This window comes from Homalodisca vitripennis, chromosome 1 (assembly GCF_021130785.1).
Source record: "Homalodisca vitripennis isolate AUS2020 chromosome 1, UT_GWSS_2.1, whole genome shotgun sequence".
Lineage (NCBI taxonomy): Eukaryota > Metazoa > Arthropoda > Insecta > Hemiptera > Cicadellidae > Homalodisca > Homalodisca vitripennis.
This window is the reverse complement of record NC_060207.1, coordinates 46030153-46051648: the sequence shown is the minus strand read 5'-3', so window position 1 is coordinate 46051648 and position 21496 is coordinate 46030153. Positions and strand designations below refer to the sequence as shown.

Sequence of the window (21496 nt, the reverse complement as noted above, 5' to 3'; positions counted from 1 at the left end):
GCAAATTCTACATATTTCTGTTGGGTATTTGTTCTCTGGATTAAAGCAAACAAAAAATGTTAAATAAACACGAGTCAGAAATGTTTAGTTTACCAACTGTCTATCTGCACATGGTTTTAGATTTTATTTTTTATTTCATAAACCAGTAAAGATTTAAAAAATCAAATTGAAATAACTACTGTTCTTGCAGTTTCAAAAAAGTTGGTCAGTTGAATTTCACATTGTGACACCTAGAATATAAAAATTTCTGGTGGCCTTAAAATTTCAAAGGGGAAAAATGTTTGATTTATCTTACGTTTAGTTAATTTAAAAAAGAGTTCCACTGCAGCATTCTAATTTTTTTATAGTTACACAGTGACTTCAAAAACCAAACCACAACATCAGTATGCAATTGCTATAAAAAACTCACAAAATTGATTATAAATCATATTATGAATCCCATGTTATCTGGCATATCGTGACACCACATTAAGCTGGTTGTAAAAGTTTGTACTATATTATTCTCTATTCTTTTCTGAAAAAATGATGTATTACTTATCACAATTGTCATACTACATATTTCTTTTAAGAAATTCCTTAACACGTTACTCAAATAATTACTACTACGTTAACACAATCGTACTAGTACTAAGCTCCAAGAATGGTTAAATCTGAAACCACTGTATAGCCTTCTGACCTGCAGCGATCTGGATGGCAATGAACATGAAGTCCTGCTGGTCCAGCGGTGGCTCATCACTACAGTTGGAAACATCACAGCGGTTGGAATGAGACATGAGAAACTCGTGCAGGTCACCACGAGTCATGAACTCGAACAGCATACACATGGGCTCCCCTGACAGACTGACTCCCAACAAACAGACGATGTTAGGGTGTCGTAGTTCTGACATCAGGTCCACCTCTCGCCTAAAGTCCTGGGCAGTCTTGGCTGTGGCATTCTCCTTAAGTGTCTTGATGGCCACCAACAGTGGTCCACTGTCCAATCCACAAATCTCCCCCTTGTACACTTTTCCTGGAAAAGAAGAATATTCACACAATTTTATGCTTTCAATGGATATTGACTTAAATTGAATATGACACAACTATTAGTTATTGTTTATTGGAATAGTTTAGCTCCTGAAATACCAACAAAGTGATTTTAGAATCCATTATCATTATTGTTTCTGCAGTATTTATATATCACTGATATTCATTCTTTGACACTTAAAATTTTATTCTGTCATTCATAATATTTCATTATTATTTTTAAGAAGAAACAATTGACTATTGTGATTCTATTGAACCCTTTGAGGACAAATTAAAGTATCAAATTCCCTTTTACATTTAATTAAAAGTTATAATTTAAAAATTTTAATTACAAATTTTCTTACATTTTTTCTAAAATGTAACAACATATCTCTTAAATAGGTTGCTGCCACTGTATGTGAGTTTACCAGTCAGTGATTGCAGTGGATATGACGAGAGAGATATTGTACTTTAACAATCAAATTGTGTCTGGTCAACTATCACTCAACTATCTATTCCAATTGCTAGTAAGTTATCCATTGGATGTAAGCAATTGATATACACTGAATATACTTAATACTTAATATTGATTACAATTATTAACAATTATTGGATTGAACTAAAATATACTAAAGAATTTGAAATGAAGTGAAAAATCTAAAGTAATGATGAATACTAGAAGGATGTAATAATACTAATTTAAGTAACTACCACAGTAACACACAGTTTTGGCTTCTGTGGTTTAAGACAACCACCCAACGTAAGTTTTACAAATTTAAATCAGGTAAACAATGGCAAAAACAAGTAATCTTGTTAATGCAAGTGATGATTATTGTAAATATTTACCAAAAGCACCCTCTCCTAACTCTTGCAAGAATCTTATGTTTGATAAATGGAATTCACGAACTCTGGGTCGAGCTTCGCTCTTCAGACTTGAGGCATTTGATCCTGGTATGAGTGCTGACATTTCAAGCCCTTTCTTATTTGGAGAGTTCTTCATGGCCTAAAATACCAACAAAAATATTATTTAAACTTTTTATGTAGACCTGTATAATTTGTGTCAACATAAGCTAATGGAACAAATTTGTTTAGGCCTATTTAATTTCATGAGAAAATGTGTTATGTTTTTTCCTTTACAAAACATTTTATAAACATGAAATAGGTTTACAACATGGGTCATTCCATTTGAACGCAATCAATAAAGTTGTATTTAAGTATTTTTTGTATCAGTTTTTTCATACATGTCTCAAAATAAAATATTTCATCTGGCACAGTTGAAAGACAAGTAGATTTTATGTGTGGTTTTCATCTGCTAAGAATCAAACCGATGATGCATAAGCATTTTAGAATGCCAATTTATATAATAATAATGTGATTAAATTTTATTGATTTGTGTGTAAAAATAATGTTTTTCAAAGGTTCATCACCTTGAAACTTTACAACATGTAACCTGTTAAGGAGTAGTGATGACAATAACCGACAACCTACCTAGGATCTGCTAGTGTAAGCAATATTATCATTAATGGACTCCAGGGAGTAAAGAAAATTTTTCAGTTGTATTAATTTTAAACCTACTGAAACATTATAAAAGACCTAAATAACGCATAATTTGCAAATTCTACGCATTAAAACTGTACTTTTGTTTCTTTTTAGAACTTTGGCAAAGCATGATAATTTCAAAACATAGGTACACGTAAAGTGCTACTTCACATTTAGTGCACTCACAAGCGATTTCTTCTCTATTACGCTTACTCTGTGTTGTATTTGAGCACAAAAAGCAGCGTTTTAATTTTCTTTGGCAATTTTAATTACTTTGAACATTTTACAATCAAAATACTACTAAGACCATCACTAGAGAAGGTAAAAAACCCTAATATTGATTATTTGAACAAGCCTGTGATGGGCCGTTGAAACTGCATTAAGCTGATCCTCTACAGGTTAAACAGTTATAAAAATACCAATGGTTTCTGAAAAGGTGGACTTGGTTTGGTTAAAACTTGTAAGAACAACCTTTGTTGATAATTAATTGAGAATTCTGTGACAATTTATTTTGTTCTACGATGCATAATATCTGGAGGTATAACCATTCATTTTTGAAACTTTGAACAGCCACCATCTTTTTAACCTCAAGAGACCTGTTTTAGTACTGTACACTTATTTTTGCAAATGAATATAACAACTGTCTTCTAATTTTCTTGCTGGTATACACACAAAGGGAGAAGTGGATACAGATAACAGAACATACATTATTCATGGTAAAGTTTCTTGATCTTTAATTTGCAAATGAATATAACAACTGTCTTCTAATTTTCTTGCTGGTATACACACAAAGGGAGAAGTGGATACAGATAACAGAACATACATTATTCATGGTAAAGTTTCTTGATCTTTAATTTGCAAATGAATATAACAACTGTCTTCTAATTTTCTTGCTGGTATACACACAAAGGGAGAAGTGGATACAGATAACAGAACATACATTATTCATGGTAAAGTTTCTTGATCTTTAATTTGCAAATGAATATAACAACTGTCTTCTAATTTTCTTGCTGGTATACACACAAAGGGAGAAGTGGATACAGATAACAGAACATACATTATTCATGGTAAAGTTTCTTGATCTTTAATTTGCAAATGAATATAACAACTGTCTTCTAATTTTCTTGCTGGTATACACACAAAGGGAGAAGTGGATACAGATAACAGAACATACATTATTCATGGTAAAGTTTCTTGATCTTTAATTTGCAAACTCTTAATTTGTACAATGTAATAAAACACGACAAAATAATTTAGTTAAAATTCACATTCTAACATTAGTAAAACATTGTTATTACTTGAAGTGCAAGGTTATGTGTGTAATAAATAACAAATAATGGTGGGACAATCAAAGGCCAAAGCAGATAAGTTGCTAGGATTAGCGACAATGGTTGTAAAACAAATGGTTTAACACGTTTATAACGAGGTTAGGCAGTAGCCTAACCTCTATTATTTCCGTATTTTGTACATATCCTTCATTCCCATGAGGATAGGCAGTGTTACAATTATTGAATGGAGATTAGGTCACTCTTAGCATAATGAAAACAGCTATATACATCTGATCAATCATTATAACCTCTAGCTCCAGAAGGTGCAGTGAAGTACTCAGTTTCTAATATTATCAATATTAAGAGAGGTTGAGGTTCCTCTTTGTGATGCTGTACTTTGCAAATGGTCATATGTGCACCCATCCATAGGCAGTGGTTCAGAAACTACATACAAGTAATTGCTCCCAAGATTGAATGTTAGAGAGCGAGCTTCAATCACATGATTTCCATCAGAGGCACCTACCTTAATTCCTGGGGTTGTGGCAAGACGGTTTCGGGAAATTTGTTGTTGCCTCTTCCGACAACAGCAGTACAGCAACAGTAACAGCAACAGTAACAACAGGCTTCCAGCAACAAGGCACAGAGTTAACTGCCAATCTGGAACTGATTTAAACAAATTATTTCTTCTAAAAGACCACACCATGGATGTAGTGTTTTATCTTTAGGATGTATCTTTAGCAAAATTCAGACCATTCTTTAAAGAAAATAATAATGTACTCAACATAATAAGGAATTTTAGGATTTCATGAAGTTAAACAAAATTTCCAATTCATCTACAGTAATGAACAAAAAAATTAAATGATAAATTTCAAGTCTGTAAGAAGGCGTGAAGTGGAAGTTTTCAGTCGATACTTTAGAAGCTAGCATGTTAAGGAGATAATTTGTAGTATATTTATAATGATAATTATGATACAAATTTCATACTTAGAAGTGTAATAGATTATTATCCCTGTTACCTGCTTACTTAATGAAAATTACAATTAAAAATACAATTTCTTTTTTAAATTAATGGCATTAAAGAACACAAAATCACGTAGCTAGAAACGAGTTAAACTAGAGGAATGATGGAAACTTACAGCAGTTGGGGATATCACAGAACTCTGGTGTGGTACCCTTCTCAGTGTAGCAGAAAGGCCGACTCTCGATGCCACCTGGATTGCGACAATAGCTGTGACCACCCAGCAGTGACGTGTGCTGGCTGGTCTTGATGAACATCTGCCGACGCCACTGTATACATGGCCGACCCGACATTGCTACTGACAGGTCTCCCCGGTAGTTCTCACCCACACCCCAGAAACACTTCTCGTCTGTTACAAGGAATGAAGTAAGTCAAATATATATATAGAAAATACATAGAATTTTACAAATATATAACCAAACTAACCATAAATTAAAATGTGCTTGAAAGAAAGGATTTCTTAAACCATGGAAGAATATTTTTAATTGTTCTCTACTGTAATACTTACAGCGTAATAGAAATTAATTGCTAATATAAACATAGTTTCAAAAACTGCAGTTATACAAGCATGTTATTACTGGACCAAGTGTAATATTTGTGTTTCAACTTCCAAGAATAATATCTTCTCTATAATTTCTATCTACACAGATCATATTTTCTAAATATTCAGTTTACAGTATACTTCACAGAAATTAGATAAATATTAGTAATATTACAATTTTTATTGATACATTACTGGGTAGTTATGAAAACGTTGTATACCTTTATTGACCGGCTCAGGTTGTGGCATGCCCAGCTGCAGACAATCTTCACTGCCAGGAGAGCCGATGGCAGGCAAGTTCGTGCACTCGGGCATCTCCAATTGGCGACCAATCAGAGGATGTTTCTTAGCTAGTGCATACTCCAACTGGCACAGCTCATTCTCCAACAGATCACAATCCTGGAAAAAATACACAATGATGGAGTGATATGATCTATTTGAGTCTACCTATCACACCACTACAGATGGTAAATTGAGAAACTAATTTATTACATATATTATTTTTATCAATAAGTATATGTTTTGCTGTTAATTTGTATATGTTTTGCAGTTACTGTATTATTTGGTATTAAGTAAGTTTTAAATTATTTTGCTGGTCTTGCTGTCCATCATCATAAGTATAATGTCAACCAGAGATATGTCACAGTTGCACTAAGATAGTGAAGTTAGATGCTAATCAATATGTTGAAATTTTCTGTGTGTGTAATCAGCAGATTTCAAATAGCAAACTTTATCAGATATTGATCAAGAGGCGCTTACATACAAGTCTAGAGTGACTGTGACATAATTAGTTAATTAAAAACAGTTGTGTATTCACCGTTAATCAACAAATAATGTTATTTCACACAAAAGTTTTGTGAAATTAAAGTGTGCAGTACATAGCGGTCATAAGAGGAAAATGGCAGTTCTTGTGTTACTACCCTTCTCCACAGACATTGCCCCGGACCACACTCCGTAAACACATTAGATTGAATTGTTATTTTGGTCATACTAAATTTTTGTCCTTTTAAAACTGATTTCTTGGATTTAGACAACAAGTTTCAAAGAGCAGGACCAGGTTTCTTGTTGCAAGTATAGGCTATGTACTTACACGTTACAATTTACATTACTTTTCAGTTAAATGAAATTACAGATAAATTTAAAGTATTAGCGTAATTATTACTAACTAATAAATACATAAATATTACTCTTAAACTACAAATTTATTTATTTGTCTAATTGATAATGGCAGTTTGTAGGTTACCTGTACATTATGTACACGTTAAATAAATTTTGCAGTTATGTAAAAGTAATACATTTAAGTATTAAAGTAGTTATTTGTTCAAAAATAATATTAAACTACAAAAGTACTTATTTGTATTAAATATCACACTCATTTCTATAGTTAATTTTCTTTTTGTATTATTGTGTGCTACTTTATGTTCTATTTATATTATACTACTAACTGTTTCACGCGGCTTCACACGCTTTGCCCGTGTATGAGAATTTCTGGTTCAAGTGAATTATATTTCCAACACCAATGTAGAGTTTACCTTCTTGTCAATAAAATCTGTCAAGAGTATATGTTTATAGCAATTGTACACATACATATTCCTTATTATAAAGTGGTCTAACACTAAGCTTTAAGTTGAACCAGAAATTTATTTAAAAAACAAATATACATAAAAACTTAGCGCCTTCAAATAGTGTTTGGCTATTTAAGGGGACATGGAACTCAATATTTTGATTTTTTTTTAGGTTTTTTATTTTTTTGCAAATTATTATAGTTTGATTTGTTACAAAAAAAATGATACCACTCCCACATTTTCTATGACAACTATAACCCTTATAGAAAAATTAAACAAAATATCTTGTCACACTAAGCTTATCACGCTTAGGCCTAACGAGCTACTTGGTGAAGGTAAACTCACCAGCTCATTCTTTACACCAAAGTTTTGTAGACTTTTTATACATACAAAGACTCAACTTATGTTGTGTATTTAGTTTTGTGTGTTGGCTACATTGCCAGAGTTAGTATTTTGACATCTGCTGTTTAATTATTGTGCTTTCTGCAAATACAGTTAGACTCAACAGTTTGTTTTGTTTCGGTGATTAGTATTTGTGAGCATATTGTATTTTTCAATCTTTATTGTTTAAATTACTTAGTGAATTTACAATGGGGAGGTCTAGTAGGATATTTAAGAAGAGAAAGTTTACTGGTAATCGGTTTACAAACAGAAAGGCTGCTTCTACAAGTGAGCCTAACCTTAGTTCTAGTCCTAGGGCCTAGCACAGTACAAAGTGATTCTGAGCCTTCTGCTCACTCAGCTTCTTTTGTAAAATTAAATATAGAACCTGGAAATACCTCAAGATAAGCCTAGCCCTTTCATCAATGTAATAGTTGATTTGGATTATCCTGAAATGAGAATTTGAAATCCTCTGTTTTGTGTAAAAGTTGTTGGTGAAGGAAGTGTTTCATTGAAAGAGGTACCGAACAGAAGAATGGGGATGTGCTTCAATGCTCTCATTTTACTGTGACAGATGTGACTGTAAAAAATAGTTTTATGACAAGTCCCAAAAGTGAATCAGGTCAGTATGAAATAAACATTAAACTTGTATATGCATTTAGGTCAATTGGAAAAGGTTATGATGACGCACTTATGTTTTGCACTCTGATGGACATTCCAGGACCACCTACTAAGTTTTTAAAGTATTAGTAATATAATTGCACCAGCAGTAAAGAAAGCTGCTGAGGAACTGTATGATAACTGCTGTAGAGGAGGTAAAAGGAAAAAAACAGAAAGCTCTGATCTAAGTGTAGCTGTTGACGGGGACTTGGCACAAAAAGAGGGTTTACGTCATTGAATGGAGTCGTAACCTGTACTTCAATTGAAACAGGCAAGGTCATTGATGTTCATGTCTTATCTAAATATTGCCAAGGCTGATAAGGTAGCTAAAACTGATGTGTTTGAAGGAAAAACATGAGCTTTGCTGTGAGCTGAAACTATGAAGGTACTAGTGGAGGCATGGAGGTTGACGGTGCCCGTGCAATATTCAACCGATCCATGATGACAAGAGGTGTAAGATATCTGACTTACTTAGGGGACGGTGACTCTAAGGGCCATGCAGCTGTCAATGAATCAAAGCCTTATGGAGATATAAATATAGAAAAGGCTGAGTGTATAGGACATGTTTTCCAAAAAGGATGGGGTCGCGACTTCGAAAGCTGTGTAAGACAACGGGAACATTGAGTGATGGTAAAGCCACTTGGTGGAAAAGGTAGGCTTACTGGCCCTGAAATAGATACCATTCAGTCCTACTATGGTAATGCCATAAAAAACAACAGGGATGACTTACTTGAAATGAAAAAGGGCTATATGGGCAATTTTCTACCATAAAATGTCAACAGATGCTAACCCTAAGCATACTTTATGCCCCGAAGGAGAACTTTCATGGTGCGGTTTCAATCGAGCAAAAATAACTAAAGAGCCATATTCCCACAAGCACTCTCTTCCTGAAGTAGTTTTTAAATGCCATCAAACCTGTCTTCAATGACTTATCAAACAACACTCTTCTAAAGTCGATGCACTTTAGGTCGTACCCAAAATCCAAACGAGTCATTGAATGGAGTTATATGGAAGCGCCTGCCAAAAAAACTGTATTTGTAGGTATGACAACCTTAAAAATAGGAGTATATGATGCAGTTATTAGTTTTAAAACAAAGGTGCTTTAGGGAAACTAGATGTTTTAGAAGCTCTTAAACTAAAAATACAGTGATAAATTGCAATCTGCGCCTTCATAAAATTGATAGAAAAAGAGTGTATGAAGCTGAAAAGAAGTTTCAGGATTCACAAAAGAGGAAAAGGAAACAAAGGAGGATGGCTAAAAGGAAGATTGAAGAGAAAGATAAGTTCAAGGACTATGAACCAGGAATGTTTTTAATGCTGGTAAGTTACAAAAAATTTTAAATCTAGTATAATCACTTACTTTAAACTGCGTTTACTGAAAATTTCATTTTCGCACACTTATGCCCGGTTTTTCTCAGAAACCGTTCAAGATAGAAGCTTCAAATTTTTGTCACATAATTATAATGCATATTTGTACAAATATACCTATTATTATCTTGGTATCTGTTTTTATTGGAAATATATTAATTAAAAACATGTTAAAAAATAAATCTTTAAAATGGTACTTAAAAAAAAAATTTTTTTTTTTGAGAGGTTTAAAGTTGAGAATATTTATTTGAAAATAGTCTGTTTGTAAATCAAAAGAGGTAGTACAAACTGTGAAAAATTTCATAGGTCTATCTCCAATGGCCTCTGAAAAAATGGGCATAAAAATAGCAAAATTAGCATTGTCGGTATAGGGTGTACCATGTCCCCTTAATATATGCAACTGTCTTGTAATTGCAGTTTATAATGTGCAGGCGCTTTGATAACTTTTATATTTCACAGCGCCGCTTGGTAGTGAGTTACATCAATGGGAATAGCACATAAACTTTCTACGTGGAAAGTTATATTATATTGATTACCTTGCTTGATTTACTATTAGACTTGAGTGACTCTAGATTCAACGGGTACAGTAAAATCTATATTAGCGTCTTCGCATGGGTCGTAAGGACAATTAACGCAACCTGTATGACACTAGGCATGATGTTGCCAGTAAAGGTAATAACATGAGTATGTCCCATTAGACCTGTACTGCACTGTGAACGTGGAACCGAGTATAGGATAAAGTTTCGTGTTTAGATAGCGTAGTTGATTTTCCATAAACTCTATAATTGTTGATAGTTATAAAGGGTGATTCCGTAAATCACCCTGAATCATTTAGCTCATCACAGTATAAATATGAATTAATATGTTACTAGATGAGAATGACAACTCAAGAGAAACAACGACAAACAATCATAAATAATAGCAGTTTAGAAGGAAGAATAAGAACAAAAACGTTTTGTGCTGTGTTCAATTCTTCAACGACAAAACAACTCTTCTTCATTTCAATAGTAAATAAATATTATTGCTAAACTTGAATATACAAGTTGTAACAAATGAATCATTTGACGATGTCATTACGTTCAATTTTGAATGCCTGCCACTATAGCAGTGTTCCCGCATTTGTTAAAAAATGGATGACAGCCAACTTCAGGGTTAATTATGTTTCTGACAGTCTAGACTTAATTAATATACACTAAGCACTAAGTTGAGCCTCACCTGACGACAGATGCGTCTGGGAGGGAGGGAGGCGTCTTCCCGGCATACCGGGTAAGCAGTATAACACAGGGACGGCAGAGCGTACTTCTCACAGCCCTGGGAGAGATCACTGAAAACAGTTACAATGACAGTAGGGTATGAATGTTTCTTTAGCTTTACTACTGTGACTGAATAATTATATTTCTGTGAAATCTACAGGCAATATAATAATAATAAGTTGTGCAGAAACTTAGGTGGACAGTCCGGATTAGAAGAATGAAGCTCAGTCTACTGTCTTATCTCACAGTTTTACAAACTGCAAAAGTTTTGATTCTCTTCCATACATAGTATAGTGAAAGCCCAAAAATAAAAACTTAGATTTGTAGTTAAGACTTACATTTTGGGAATCTTGATATTGATTTCAAGACAATGTTCACTGGTATAAGAGTGCATTATTTAATAAACTGTTGTTACCAAACGAATGAGTTAATTTTCAATCTTGTAAAGAAGAAGAAACTAATTAAATATGAACAAAACCCTTATATAGGTTCCACAAGAAATGTTCTAAGAATCCAGTCTTATAACTTAATTACATATTTGTAATTTTTGCCTATTTGAAGTTGATTGTAAAATACATGTAAATGCAAGCTAGTTGGTAACATAAACAATATGTATTAGGTTCTAGAAGTTCAAACTGTCAGCTGCTGATTTTGCATTTCTGCTTAGGTTTTATTGACTGCAGAACACAATAACAAACAAAGAACACATTGAGATAAGTCATAAATGTATCAAACTCTTCTGTCTAATGAGAATATAAACTAGAACAAATGACTTGTTAAATGTTTCAACTGGGTACTAGAACACACATAAATACAGCACATGACCTTCATGTGATACATCAATAGCACTACTAGTTAATCAACCAAAACTGATTCGAGGAACTATGTTGAATGTTTCAACTGGGTACTAGAACACACATAAATACAGCACATGACCTTCATGTGATACATCAATAGCACTACTAGTTAATCAACCAAAACTGATTCGAGGAACTATGTTGAATGTTTCAACTGGGTACTAGAACACACATAAATACAGCACATGACCTTCATGTGATACATCAATAGCACTACTAGTTAATCAACCAAAACTGATTCGAGGAACTATGTTGAATGTTTCAACTGGGTACTAGAACACACATAAATACAGCACATGACCTTCATGTGATACATCAATAGCACTACTAGTTAATCAACCAAAACTGATTCGAGGAACTATGTTGAATGTTTCAACTGGGTACTAGAACACACATAAATACAGCACATGACCTTCATGTGATACATCAATAGCACTACTAGTTAATCAACTAAAACTGATTCGAGGAACTATGTTGAATGTTTAAACAGAGTAGTCGGTCATATTTGTTTTACTGTCAGAGCGATATATATATATATATATATATATATATATATATATATATATTTATTTAACTTCTATTATTTTCCTTGAAGATATATGTATATACATATAATTAGACATCTAACTAACCTCATTTAGCAGTACTATTTCCCTCATTATTGATATATGACAGAAATAGTGTATGCCAAGATACATTATACACTTAACATTAAATTACAATTTTGGAATTATTTTTTTTAACTGAATTTGAAAATGTTAAAAATGGTTCCTTCCCAATACTTAAGAAACTGGTATTTTTAAGAAAGATTTAGTCAAACTTACTTTGATTGAGATATGACAACAAATGCAGCATTGAGTTTCGTTTCAATTATGGCTTGCGTCACTCCTGGTTGAATGTATACTGACTTGTTTCCAACAAACTGGGAGCATCTTTGGCCTCTGTACAGCTAAAAACATGAAAGTTAGTTCGTTTCTGTTCTTCAGATGAAAATCAACATCATATTTTATATTTTAGTTTTGAATTCTGGGAAAACACCACCAAATCATGTTAGAAGTTTGAATCAAGCAAAAAGAATTTAATTATCTGATAACTCTACTAAAGTCTTCTGAAACAACTTATATTTTACGGCTAGACTCAACAATTTCTGAAGTTTACAGATTTTAGAGGTAACAATTTACTTTAATTTTCCTAAGTTTTATTGGACGTTTTATTCATAAAGCTTTGTTTGCAATACAATAGTTTACAAAATTATTTAATTTAAAGTCCTATAATTCTGAAATCAAGTTAAACAAATAGTATTTTTAAAAGAACTGTCTACCCCCATAGTATAAATCTTTTAAATAAATATCTGGCAAATGAAAATTGGAATTTTTCAGACTTTTTTACTTCTGCTGATGCAATATTCGACTCCTTCAACAGTTGTTTCATATTCCACTTAAATATTTGCTGTTCTCTTAAGAAAATAAAAATAAAAAGTTAAGTTTAGAAGAAGTCTTGGATAATACCTGGAATTCTGATTTTTTAGAAATAAACTAACATTGAAACTGAAACTGAAATTGAAATGGAATAATGAAATATTCAGGAACACTAATGATTATAAATTCAAAGCTTTCTATAGAAATACCAAAAAATATATCAAAAGTAATAACTGCTAAAAAATCGTATGAAATAAACAATAAAATAAAACAGTCATGAAACTTTTCTAAGACAGCCTGGAACATTATAAAAATTCAATAAATAAAGAATTTTCAAAATCCATTCAGCTTGATCCTGATTGGATAAAATTAATTGATCCAAATTCAATAGCTTTGCAATTTAACACTCCTCAGTAGCTAGTTTTCTTGATGCTCACTATAAATTGGAACTGGATAAAATCACTACACATACTCCAGCTTCATCTATGGTTCTGGCTCCTGTGTGGGAGGAGGAAGTGGGACGTATAATACAAAGTTTTCCAGCTATAACCTCCAATGACATAAATGGCATATCAATGTGGCTTATAAAACAATGTTATCAGCACATTTTGAGCCAATTTAAAAAACCATAATTGTTTCGTTAGAAATTGGCACCATTCCATCTGCACTCCAATTGGTAAAAAGTCATGCCCATTTTCAAAAAAAGGCGATCCAAAGATAGCTGATAACTATCGACCAATTTCAATTACACCTGTTTTTAGCAAAATTTTGTAAAACTGTTTCTGGACAGTTTTTTAATTTTCTTGAAAAACATAAAATTTTGTCTGATAAAAAATTTGTTTTCAGATCAAGAAAATAAACTTTTGGAGCAATCATACTGCAACTCAAAAGCATTTCATACTGTTGATCATGGTATATTGCTACACATGCTGGAAGGCTGTGTTGTACTGGGGATAGCACACCAGTGGCTCCACTCAAACTTGGAGCAGCAAAAGTCAATGTATTCAGATCCAGAATACAGTATCAAGTCGTATTGGAATATACAAAGGAGTCCCACAGGGATCCATTTTGAGTCCTGTCCTTTTCTTGATTTATATGAACAATATCCTTGCTTCCCTCTTATATGGGAAAATAATCCAATACGCAGATGACACGACTCTCTGTTTCTGGGCTGAATCTCTGACTTGGAGATTCAAAACTTCATTGATCTTAATTCCTGCATTCAAAATTTCAAATGAAAAGACAAATTACATCAACTTCTGTATATGTGGGTTGAGTACTTATGAAACCCCAACAGTAATGGTGGATAACATTGTTCTGGAGGAAACTGATTCTGCTCAATTTCTAGGAATACAGCTAGATAAAGGGTTAACCTGGAAAATTCCCATTGAAAGTGTATGTGCTAAACTGGCATCTGGAATTGTCCTTCAAAATTTATCAAAGCTTTGTATGTCTGATGTTTTAATGATGACTTACTACGGATTAATATTTCTATACCTGTCCTACGGAATTTCTCTGTGAGGCAGTTGTGACATATAAAACTTGGAAAGAAAAGAGAAGAATAGCAGCATTTGAACGCCTCCCTTCTCAAGCTGGGATGAAATTCATTATCAGTCTCCCTGAAACACTACCTGGTGTCTTGTGCCTTTAACTCAGCTGGCGAGTTCATGGAGCACACTCGGGATTGATATTTGCTGCAGTGTTGCAATCCTGGGAGTTGATCCCATGAATTTTGTTTGTATGTGTATGCCTTCATGCAACTGTACGGAAATTCGAGTGAAGATTGTAATATATATTGTCAACACAATATCGAAAGCACTGCAGCACTGGCATGTTACTTATATTCTATTCTAGTATTAAAATTTTATCTTCTAAATATAAAAATTGTATGAAAAAATAAATACAAAGTTATAAGAAAAATATTTTTTTAATCATCTGTTTGCTGGTATTATTCATCAATAGGGATTTAATTATTCTGTTTTAATATGTCTTAAATGTAGGAATATTTTTTTTCCTATTTTTGGAACTAGCTCATTCCCTCTAACGTTTTTTAACCATTATGTATGTATGCTGTGAGTTGGACCTAACAAAAACCAATGTGTTTGTCTCGTTTATAACTAATAACTATCCTATTTTCTTCCTTTTAAGTATGGCATGAACAACAACTAGAGTTAATAAATTGCAATCAAAAAGTTACCTTAACAGCTTCTAATCCTACATTAAATAAGTAAAAGAAGAAATAAAAGTAAACTTTTATGCAATTAGTAAGATTAGAGTATTTATCTGACTTCATAAATGGACAAAATAATATAATTGTAATAACATAAACATGAATTAAATCAAAATCAATTAAATTATCACAAAATTGTTACCTGACATACTGGTTCTGGTTCTAGGCTTGCCAACTTAGTTTCTGGTTGGCTTGGAGCATTGCTGAAAACTGGTCCCAGTCCCCCAGTATCCAATGGAGCTACGTTACCAACCCCAGGCAAACCTACGCTGAGAACATCATCTGGGCCCACACTGCAATAATAAAGAAGTTCATTCAGTTATTTTATATAATCTTAACTTCACAGCCATATTCTTAAGGAGATTGTTTTCACATAAATTGACGGATTGTTTTCACATAAATTGACGAAGTTACAGAATCAAAATATAGTCATAATAAATTGTTAAGTAGAGCCTCTGCCCACTGGCCTACAGGTCTAAATCTATGTGTCCAGGTCCATAAGGCACATGTTCTTAATTAATGAAACTATAAGGCATGTTTTTATAAGTAACTACAATTTTGAAATACCGCCGCTGCAATGCTGTGGTTGGTGTTCCACACTTGCGCACTGTACGTTCTACCTTCATGTGTTGGTCAAACAAATCTTGGTTTGAGGTTTGATGCCATTGTAACAAAAATTGATTTAACTTATATCTGTTTATGCATATTAAAAATGCCTTCATCGATTTGAAGTCCCCAATGTGAAATATATGCTGGTATTCGTTTTCTTAGCACTAAAGGCACAAAAATAGTTGAAATTCTCTGTTCTAATGCAAAGTGTACAGAACATTAAGTGATGGAATGGTACACAAATGGGTAACGGTTTAAAAGATACCCGAAAGAATGTTCCTGATGAGAAATGTGTGTGACCCTCAGTTTCAGTGATTACTGGTGATTTGGTGCATAAAGTGAAAATGAACAGACTTCATAAATTTCTTTGTTATCAGAGAAGTTTTCTTAATTTTCAAGAAATTTTCTTTATAACAATTTTATTGAACGTTTAAACTATATAAAAAAAGGAATAGTTTTACTGCATGAAAATGCCCATCCCCTACGGCACAAACAATTCAATCATCCTCCTTACAGCCCCAATATAGTGCCCAGGGACTACCATGTGTTTTTACACCTGATGAATACAGCTATGAAATACTTAATCAACTTTTTCTCAAAACAAGACTTTAAGCTATCCGCTCATTTTGTGAATGCTCTTTTTTCTATTTATAAAACATACACTGCCAAGTAACTGCTCACTTTTCCTACATTAAGGCATTGGAATATAAGAAGGTTTGATAATTACATGATTTACTAGCTGTTTCTTATGCCCAATTAAAAAATTTATTTCAGGCTAACACAGCTACAATTGAAAATTGTACACAACCAGGCAATCTAAATTAGTGAGAAAAATGAATTGTTCCTAAGATAACATAAACAAATCTAATAGAAGACTTTACACAGTTACACGTCATGTAAACAAAATAGTGTGCAACCCCCAAAAAATAAAGATTTATAAATTTTTCCAATTTTTGTAATTATAAATTGTAAGGTAGGCCTATACTCTGTGTCCGCCTTAATTCTGCATTAGCATTATGGATTGTGGCCTCAGGAATAGGCTATTTGGGAAGTTATAATTAAATCTCACCAGATAATTAATTATCTTGTAACGAATGTCACTCTAAAGGAAAATACGGTAAGTTATTCAGGTTGCACATACAATTTTAAATTTTAATACAAATTACACAGAATTTTTGTTGCTCATACTCTTAAGATAAGACACTCATGGATTGAAACTTCTAAATATTTAAACTTTGATGACAGATTTTTGTTTTTCAAGGAAGAGATAAGACCGATTCCATTAAAGGACAAGTAATTGTTATATCAAAGCCTGCTACAAGTCATACAAACTATTACAATGTCCATTTCTAGAGATTCTATCTTTGCAAAATCATTTAACATGATCTGATTAGAGGAAAGTAACGATCATAAATCAGGTTAGCGCACTCGGCACCACTCTGAACTGCTGATAGAAAATGAAAAACATCCTTCAAGTAGTATCTAAAATTTAAGCTCAGCTCACGCGAGTGGCTCAACCCTCTTTGGCTCAACCCTCTTCACGTTGCATGAGATAAGAAGCTGTGTATCAGGTAGACAATGAACCTTCTAATCACTCAGCAAGATCAACGGTGGCTTTCTAATACTTAATTTATATGTTAATTATGTTCTAAGGACTGCCTGATAGTCATAGAAATTGATTTTGACCCAGTAATTATTCAAATTTTCCTAGATTTAGCTGGCTAAATGTAGGCTTAAAAAGTTATAATGTGCAGAGTTTCATATTAATATCAAACATTAAACTGTTAATACATTATTCTGAATATTCCCCACTTAAGGCGTAATGGTACTAGATATATACCATTAAGTACTGGATCGGCAAAAATTGTATTTTGTAGTCATCTGTGGTTGTAGACTAGGGGTAAGGTTCTCTAACAGAAAGATCACTGGTTAGATTTCCAGGAAGTTAGAAATTTTTTCAAACGGGTTTTGTCTTTTATCACAATAACATTTATTAGAATAGGCTAATACATTTAAATTGATACTGACATAAAGATAATCCCTTAACAAGAACATTTAAGACATTTAATAAATTTCATTCAAACTTGAGGGAATTTTTGGGCCTATATAGTCCTTTTAAACAATTTTCCACTTGGCCATTTGTTTAGGGAGTTGAGCCTGCAATGGGTATCAAAGGAAGAGATGAGCCTATAATGAATATCAAAGGAAAACAAACTAAAGAGGAAAAGGGAACACATTCAATGACCATTATCTTCTGTCTATTCTCTCTCCATTTGACTCTTTACTCGACTGAAAGGAGGTTTTATATTACCAGTACTTATCTGACCAAACATTTAACCAATGTAAACATGCATTTTTCAAAATTGTACCTTACATTATTCTGCTACACAAATACTGATCAAATAATGAGATGTAATGATTTATCGAGAATTACTGAATCTAACAATAGAAAAGGCTAATGTAAAAATATATTTACCCGGCCCTGTAACATTTTGAATGAACTTTAGAGTCTAAATAAGGCTTCAGTATAATAAGCGGTCACCAACACAATCAGATGATGATTTTTTTTATTTTAAATATTGATACTATCGAATACGACATTTGGCCTATAGATATTCATAATTAATCATTGCCAGGTTTCTTTATTTAAACTAGTGACGTCATTACCACCTATTGGCATTGGTGATAGTCTTGCAGAATATATGTATCGACGACAAATAAGGATTCTATGCAACTCTAGAGTATTTTAAAACACAACTTAGTTATTTTTAACAATTTAAGAACCAAATTAATTTTTTTTACTTATAAAAATATAGTTTCAGTAAGTATATTAACATTTTTAAAGCCTAAAACTTAATTCAATTCAAAACCATTGTTCAAAATGTATTCAAAGTAAAAACGTGTCCGGAAATAAATTCAAAATTCAAATAAAATTTGTTTTGTTGACTAATGGTGGCAAAACTAGTGACGTATGTGTCTGGTTGTTTCACAAGCAGTCATGTTTATCCATGAAAATAAATAAGCTAACTAAGTAAATGTTCTTGTTTTGTTCTAATTATAAATTATATTTTAATTTGTACATTATAGGCTACTATAATTTATACATTAATTTCTTAGATTAAAAACTAGCCAAACCATATTGTTTCTGAAATATCTATTAGGGTACGTTGTTTGGTCCAATATTTTACTTTCAGATTCCTTTGCATGGTCATGAATATCGATGATTCCATATCATTTGATTATCATCATATGATTGTGTTGGTGGCCGCATATTATACTGCAACCTATAACTACTGACAGAGTAAGAAACATACATTCATAGAAAGTCAAATATTTATATAAAAAAAGGGAGAGTAAGAAATGTGACTAATGCAGCCTAAACTTACACTTATTAATGCATTACATGGACATAAATTGCAAATTTTATACTATAAAAACCTTCAAGAATAATTAATTATTCAAGGAAATTGAAATGGAATAAACCTTATTAACGATAAACTAATATTTATTTTACGGCTTAAGATTGAATCTGAGATAGTTCTTTTATAGTTAGTTTTAACCACTAGGGTAAGAAGGAGAACATGATAAAATAAGAATGTCACCTATAGAGAAAACAATTTGAAACATAAACACAGCCACTTTTTAAGAGTTAAGATACATATACTAATTACAGTAAAGTTATGGTTAGGTTCTACCTTATCTTTACTATAATTGTATTATTCAACAATGGTTCATATTCATCTGAAGTAAATTATATGAAAATATTTAATAAATTACTGCACATTTGTAATGACAATATAGCCTAACTACATATTTAATAGAGTATAGGCTAAGCCACTAATAATAGTACAAACAGGCACCACTTATAAAATTCCTCTATTATTTTACTTGGAATAACCTCTAATGTACAATCATTATCAAGTAAATTAAATCTAGTGTAATAATTATTAGGATACAGTAAATCTGAAGACATTCATATCAATATCTGTAAAAAAGTACCTTCTACAGTCCTAGGTTGGGACACAAAAAGTATCTATAGTTATAAAGAAATAAATAGTATTTTAGTAAAATTACCTGGTAGATGGGCTATTTGTTGTCGTATTTTCGTGTTCAGTTTCATTTAATTGATAGGACACGCCTAATTTGACGTTCAACAACAAAAGTGTAAACAGCACAAAAATTATCATTTTATGCTATTAAAACTCACTCAGACAAAAAATATTATTGCTTTTATTTTTTTATATAAAATAATGTCACAGTTTCATTCATAGAGCATTGTAATTGTAATTCTAGAACTATCCCCAGTTGATTGAAAACAACTACCCCTAAATACACACTCACAACTATACACAGTAGAGAGCAGAGCAGAAACAGAAACAAGAACAGACGGCGCAAACGCAACAGCCATTCCAATTACCATTCTACTAGCAGGGTAGCCAACACTCAATACCAGAACGAAATTTCCCTGATATAAATAAAAACGTACTATAACAAAACAACTTACTTCTTAAACAAAATTAGATTGTTAATGGTAGTATTATCTGAACCAAATTAGGCCTTTCGTTACATGCAGTAAAATACAAGAGTTCTTGAAATAATTTAACTTAAATGTAAAACTTCTACTAGCACAATGTTTGTTATAACGAATTTTGAAACATACCTGTCTATAAAATGTGGAACAGATGACCCCAATGGTGGTGCAGCATGATCTTGCCCTAAAAAACAAATGGTATATTATTCTTTGCACTTTACAAATTTGTGACGGTAAAAATTAAGCCTCACTTTTGCTATAATGATAAATGATTATGTTACAATATCAATATTTTTTTTCTTGGACAAGTGAAAAATTGTTCACGTACGACTTAATATTATAATTTATTGCTATCCACTAAATCATGGCCGACAAAATGAGACTGTGTTTTACAATGTTTAATATCAAGTAAATATCTTTAATAACTGAAAAAAGCATTTGTGATATTAAGTTTAACTAAAATTATATTTTTAAAGTAATGGAGGTTTAATAACCAAATATAATGTAATAGTTAACAGGGTTAGTTTAGAGTTATGTAATTCAAAACCTTCAATATTTCGTAAATATCTTACCCCAGTGGTTCATGGAGACTCTAAGTATGCCAGTAGTATCTACTTTTACTTCTTGACTCGTCGCTTCACAAGTGTAGAAACCTGTGTCATGGACTTCCAGCGGTGTAATTCTAAGTCGTGAGCCGAGCGCGGCACCACTGTACTTCGATGGGGTGTAGTTCCGCACAGTGATTCTGCCCTTTACAGGCTCCAGTGGTGCTTCGTTTTTGTACCACAACAGCTTGATGGGCGGTGGATCACCGTACACCTCGCAGCGCAGCTTTACTGCGTCCCCTGCAGTCTTCGTAATGTTCCCCAACGCCCGCGTCCACCGCAACCAACCTATGGCCACACAGTACAAATACATTCAGCTGTCCCCACTAAGGAAACAATGATAAGGTATCAATAATTTACTTATCAATCACTATGAATAATTTAAATATAAATGTGGTTCCAGTGAATAAAGTAATATATTACAATTGACTGAGATTTCAATCGGTTATTAAGTCTGAATCTTTTTTCAAACCAAATTTTCTAATTTTTAAATTCCTAAACGGATTAAGTGTCATACAGCCTTTCTTAATCATTTTAAATTTGATGAAAACTCTTTTTGAACAATTTATAGATTACACGTTCCTTGACAAAACGCTAAAACCAAAAGTTGTCATTTTAACACAATAAAATCTTTCCCGGTGGTAAATGCCG

General features: G+C 32.5%; 1 protein-coding gene across 2 annotated transcripts in view; it reads right to left on the bottom strand.

The window, feature by feature from the left end:
• LOC124360627 (inactive tyrosine-protein kinase transmembrane receptor ROR1-like) overlaps positions 1–21496 on the bottom strand; it is a 147740-nt gene that overhangs the window by 9035 nt on the left and 117209 nt on the right. The window contains exons 4-13 of one of the 2 annotated variants that reach the window (XM_046814397.1): positions 20813–21133; positions 20370–20424; positions 15243–15393; positions 12277–12401; positions 10558–10666; positions 5590–5767; positions 4946–5176; positions 4333–4472; positions 1849–2005; positions 677–1009 (exon numbers count right to left, since the gene is read on the bottom strand). In XM_046814397.1, coding sequence (XP_046670353.1) covers positions 677–1009; positions 1849–2005; positions 4333–4472; positions 4946–5176; positions 5590–5767; positions 10558–10666; positions 12277–12401; positions 15243–15393; positions 20370–20424; positions 20813–21133 — 1800 coding nt within the window. Of the gene's footprint in view, positions 1–676; positions 1010–1848; positions 2006–4332; positions 4473–4945; positions 5177–5589; positions 5768–10557; positions 10667–12276; positions 12402–15242; positions 15394–19783; positions 20113–20369; positions 20425–20812; positions 21134–21496 lie in introns of those variants that run through there. The other variant, XM_046814406.1, reaches the window with a different exon arrangement.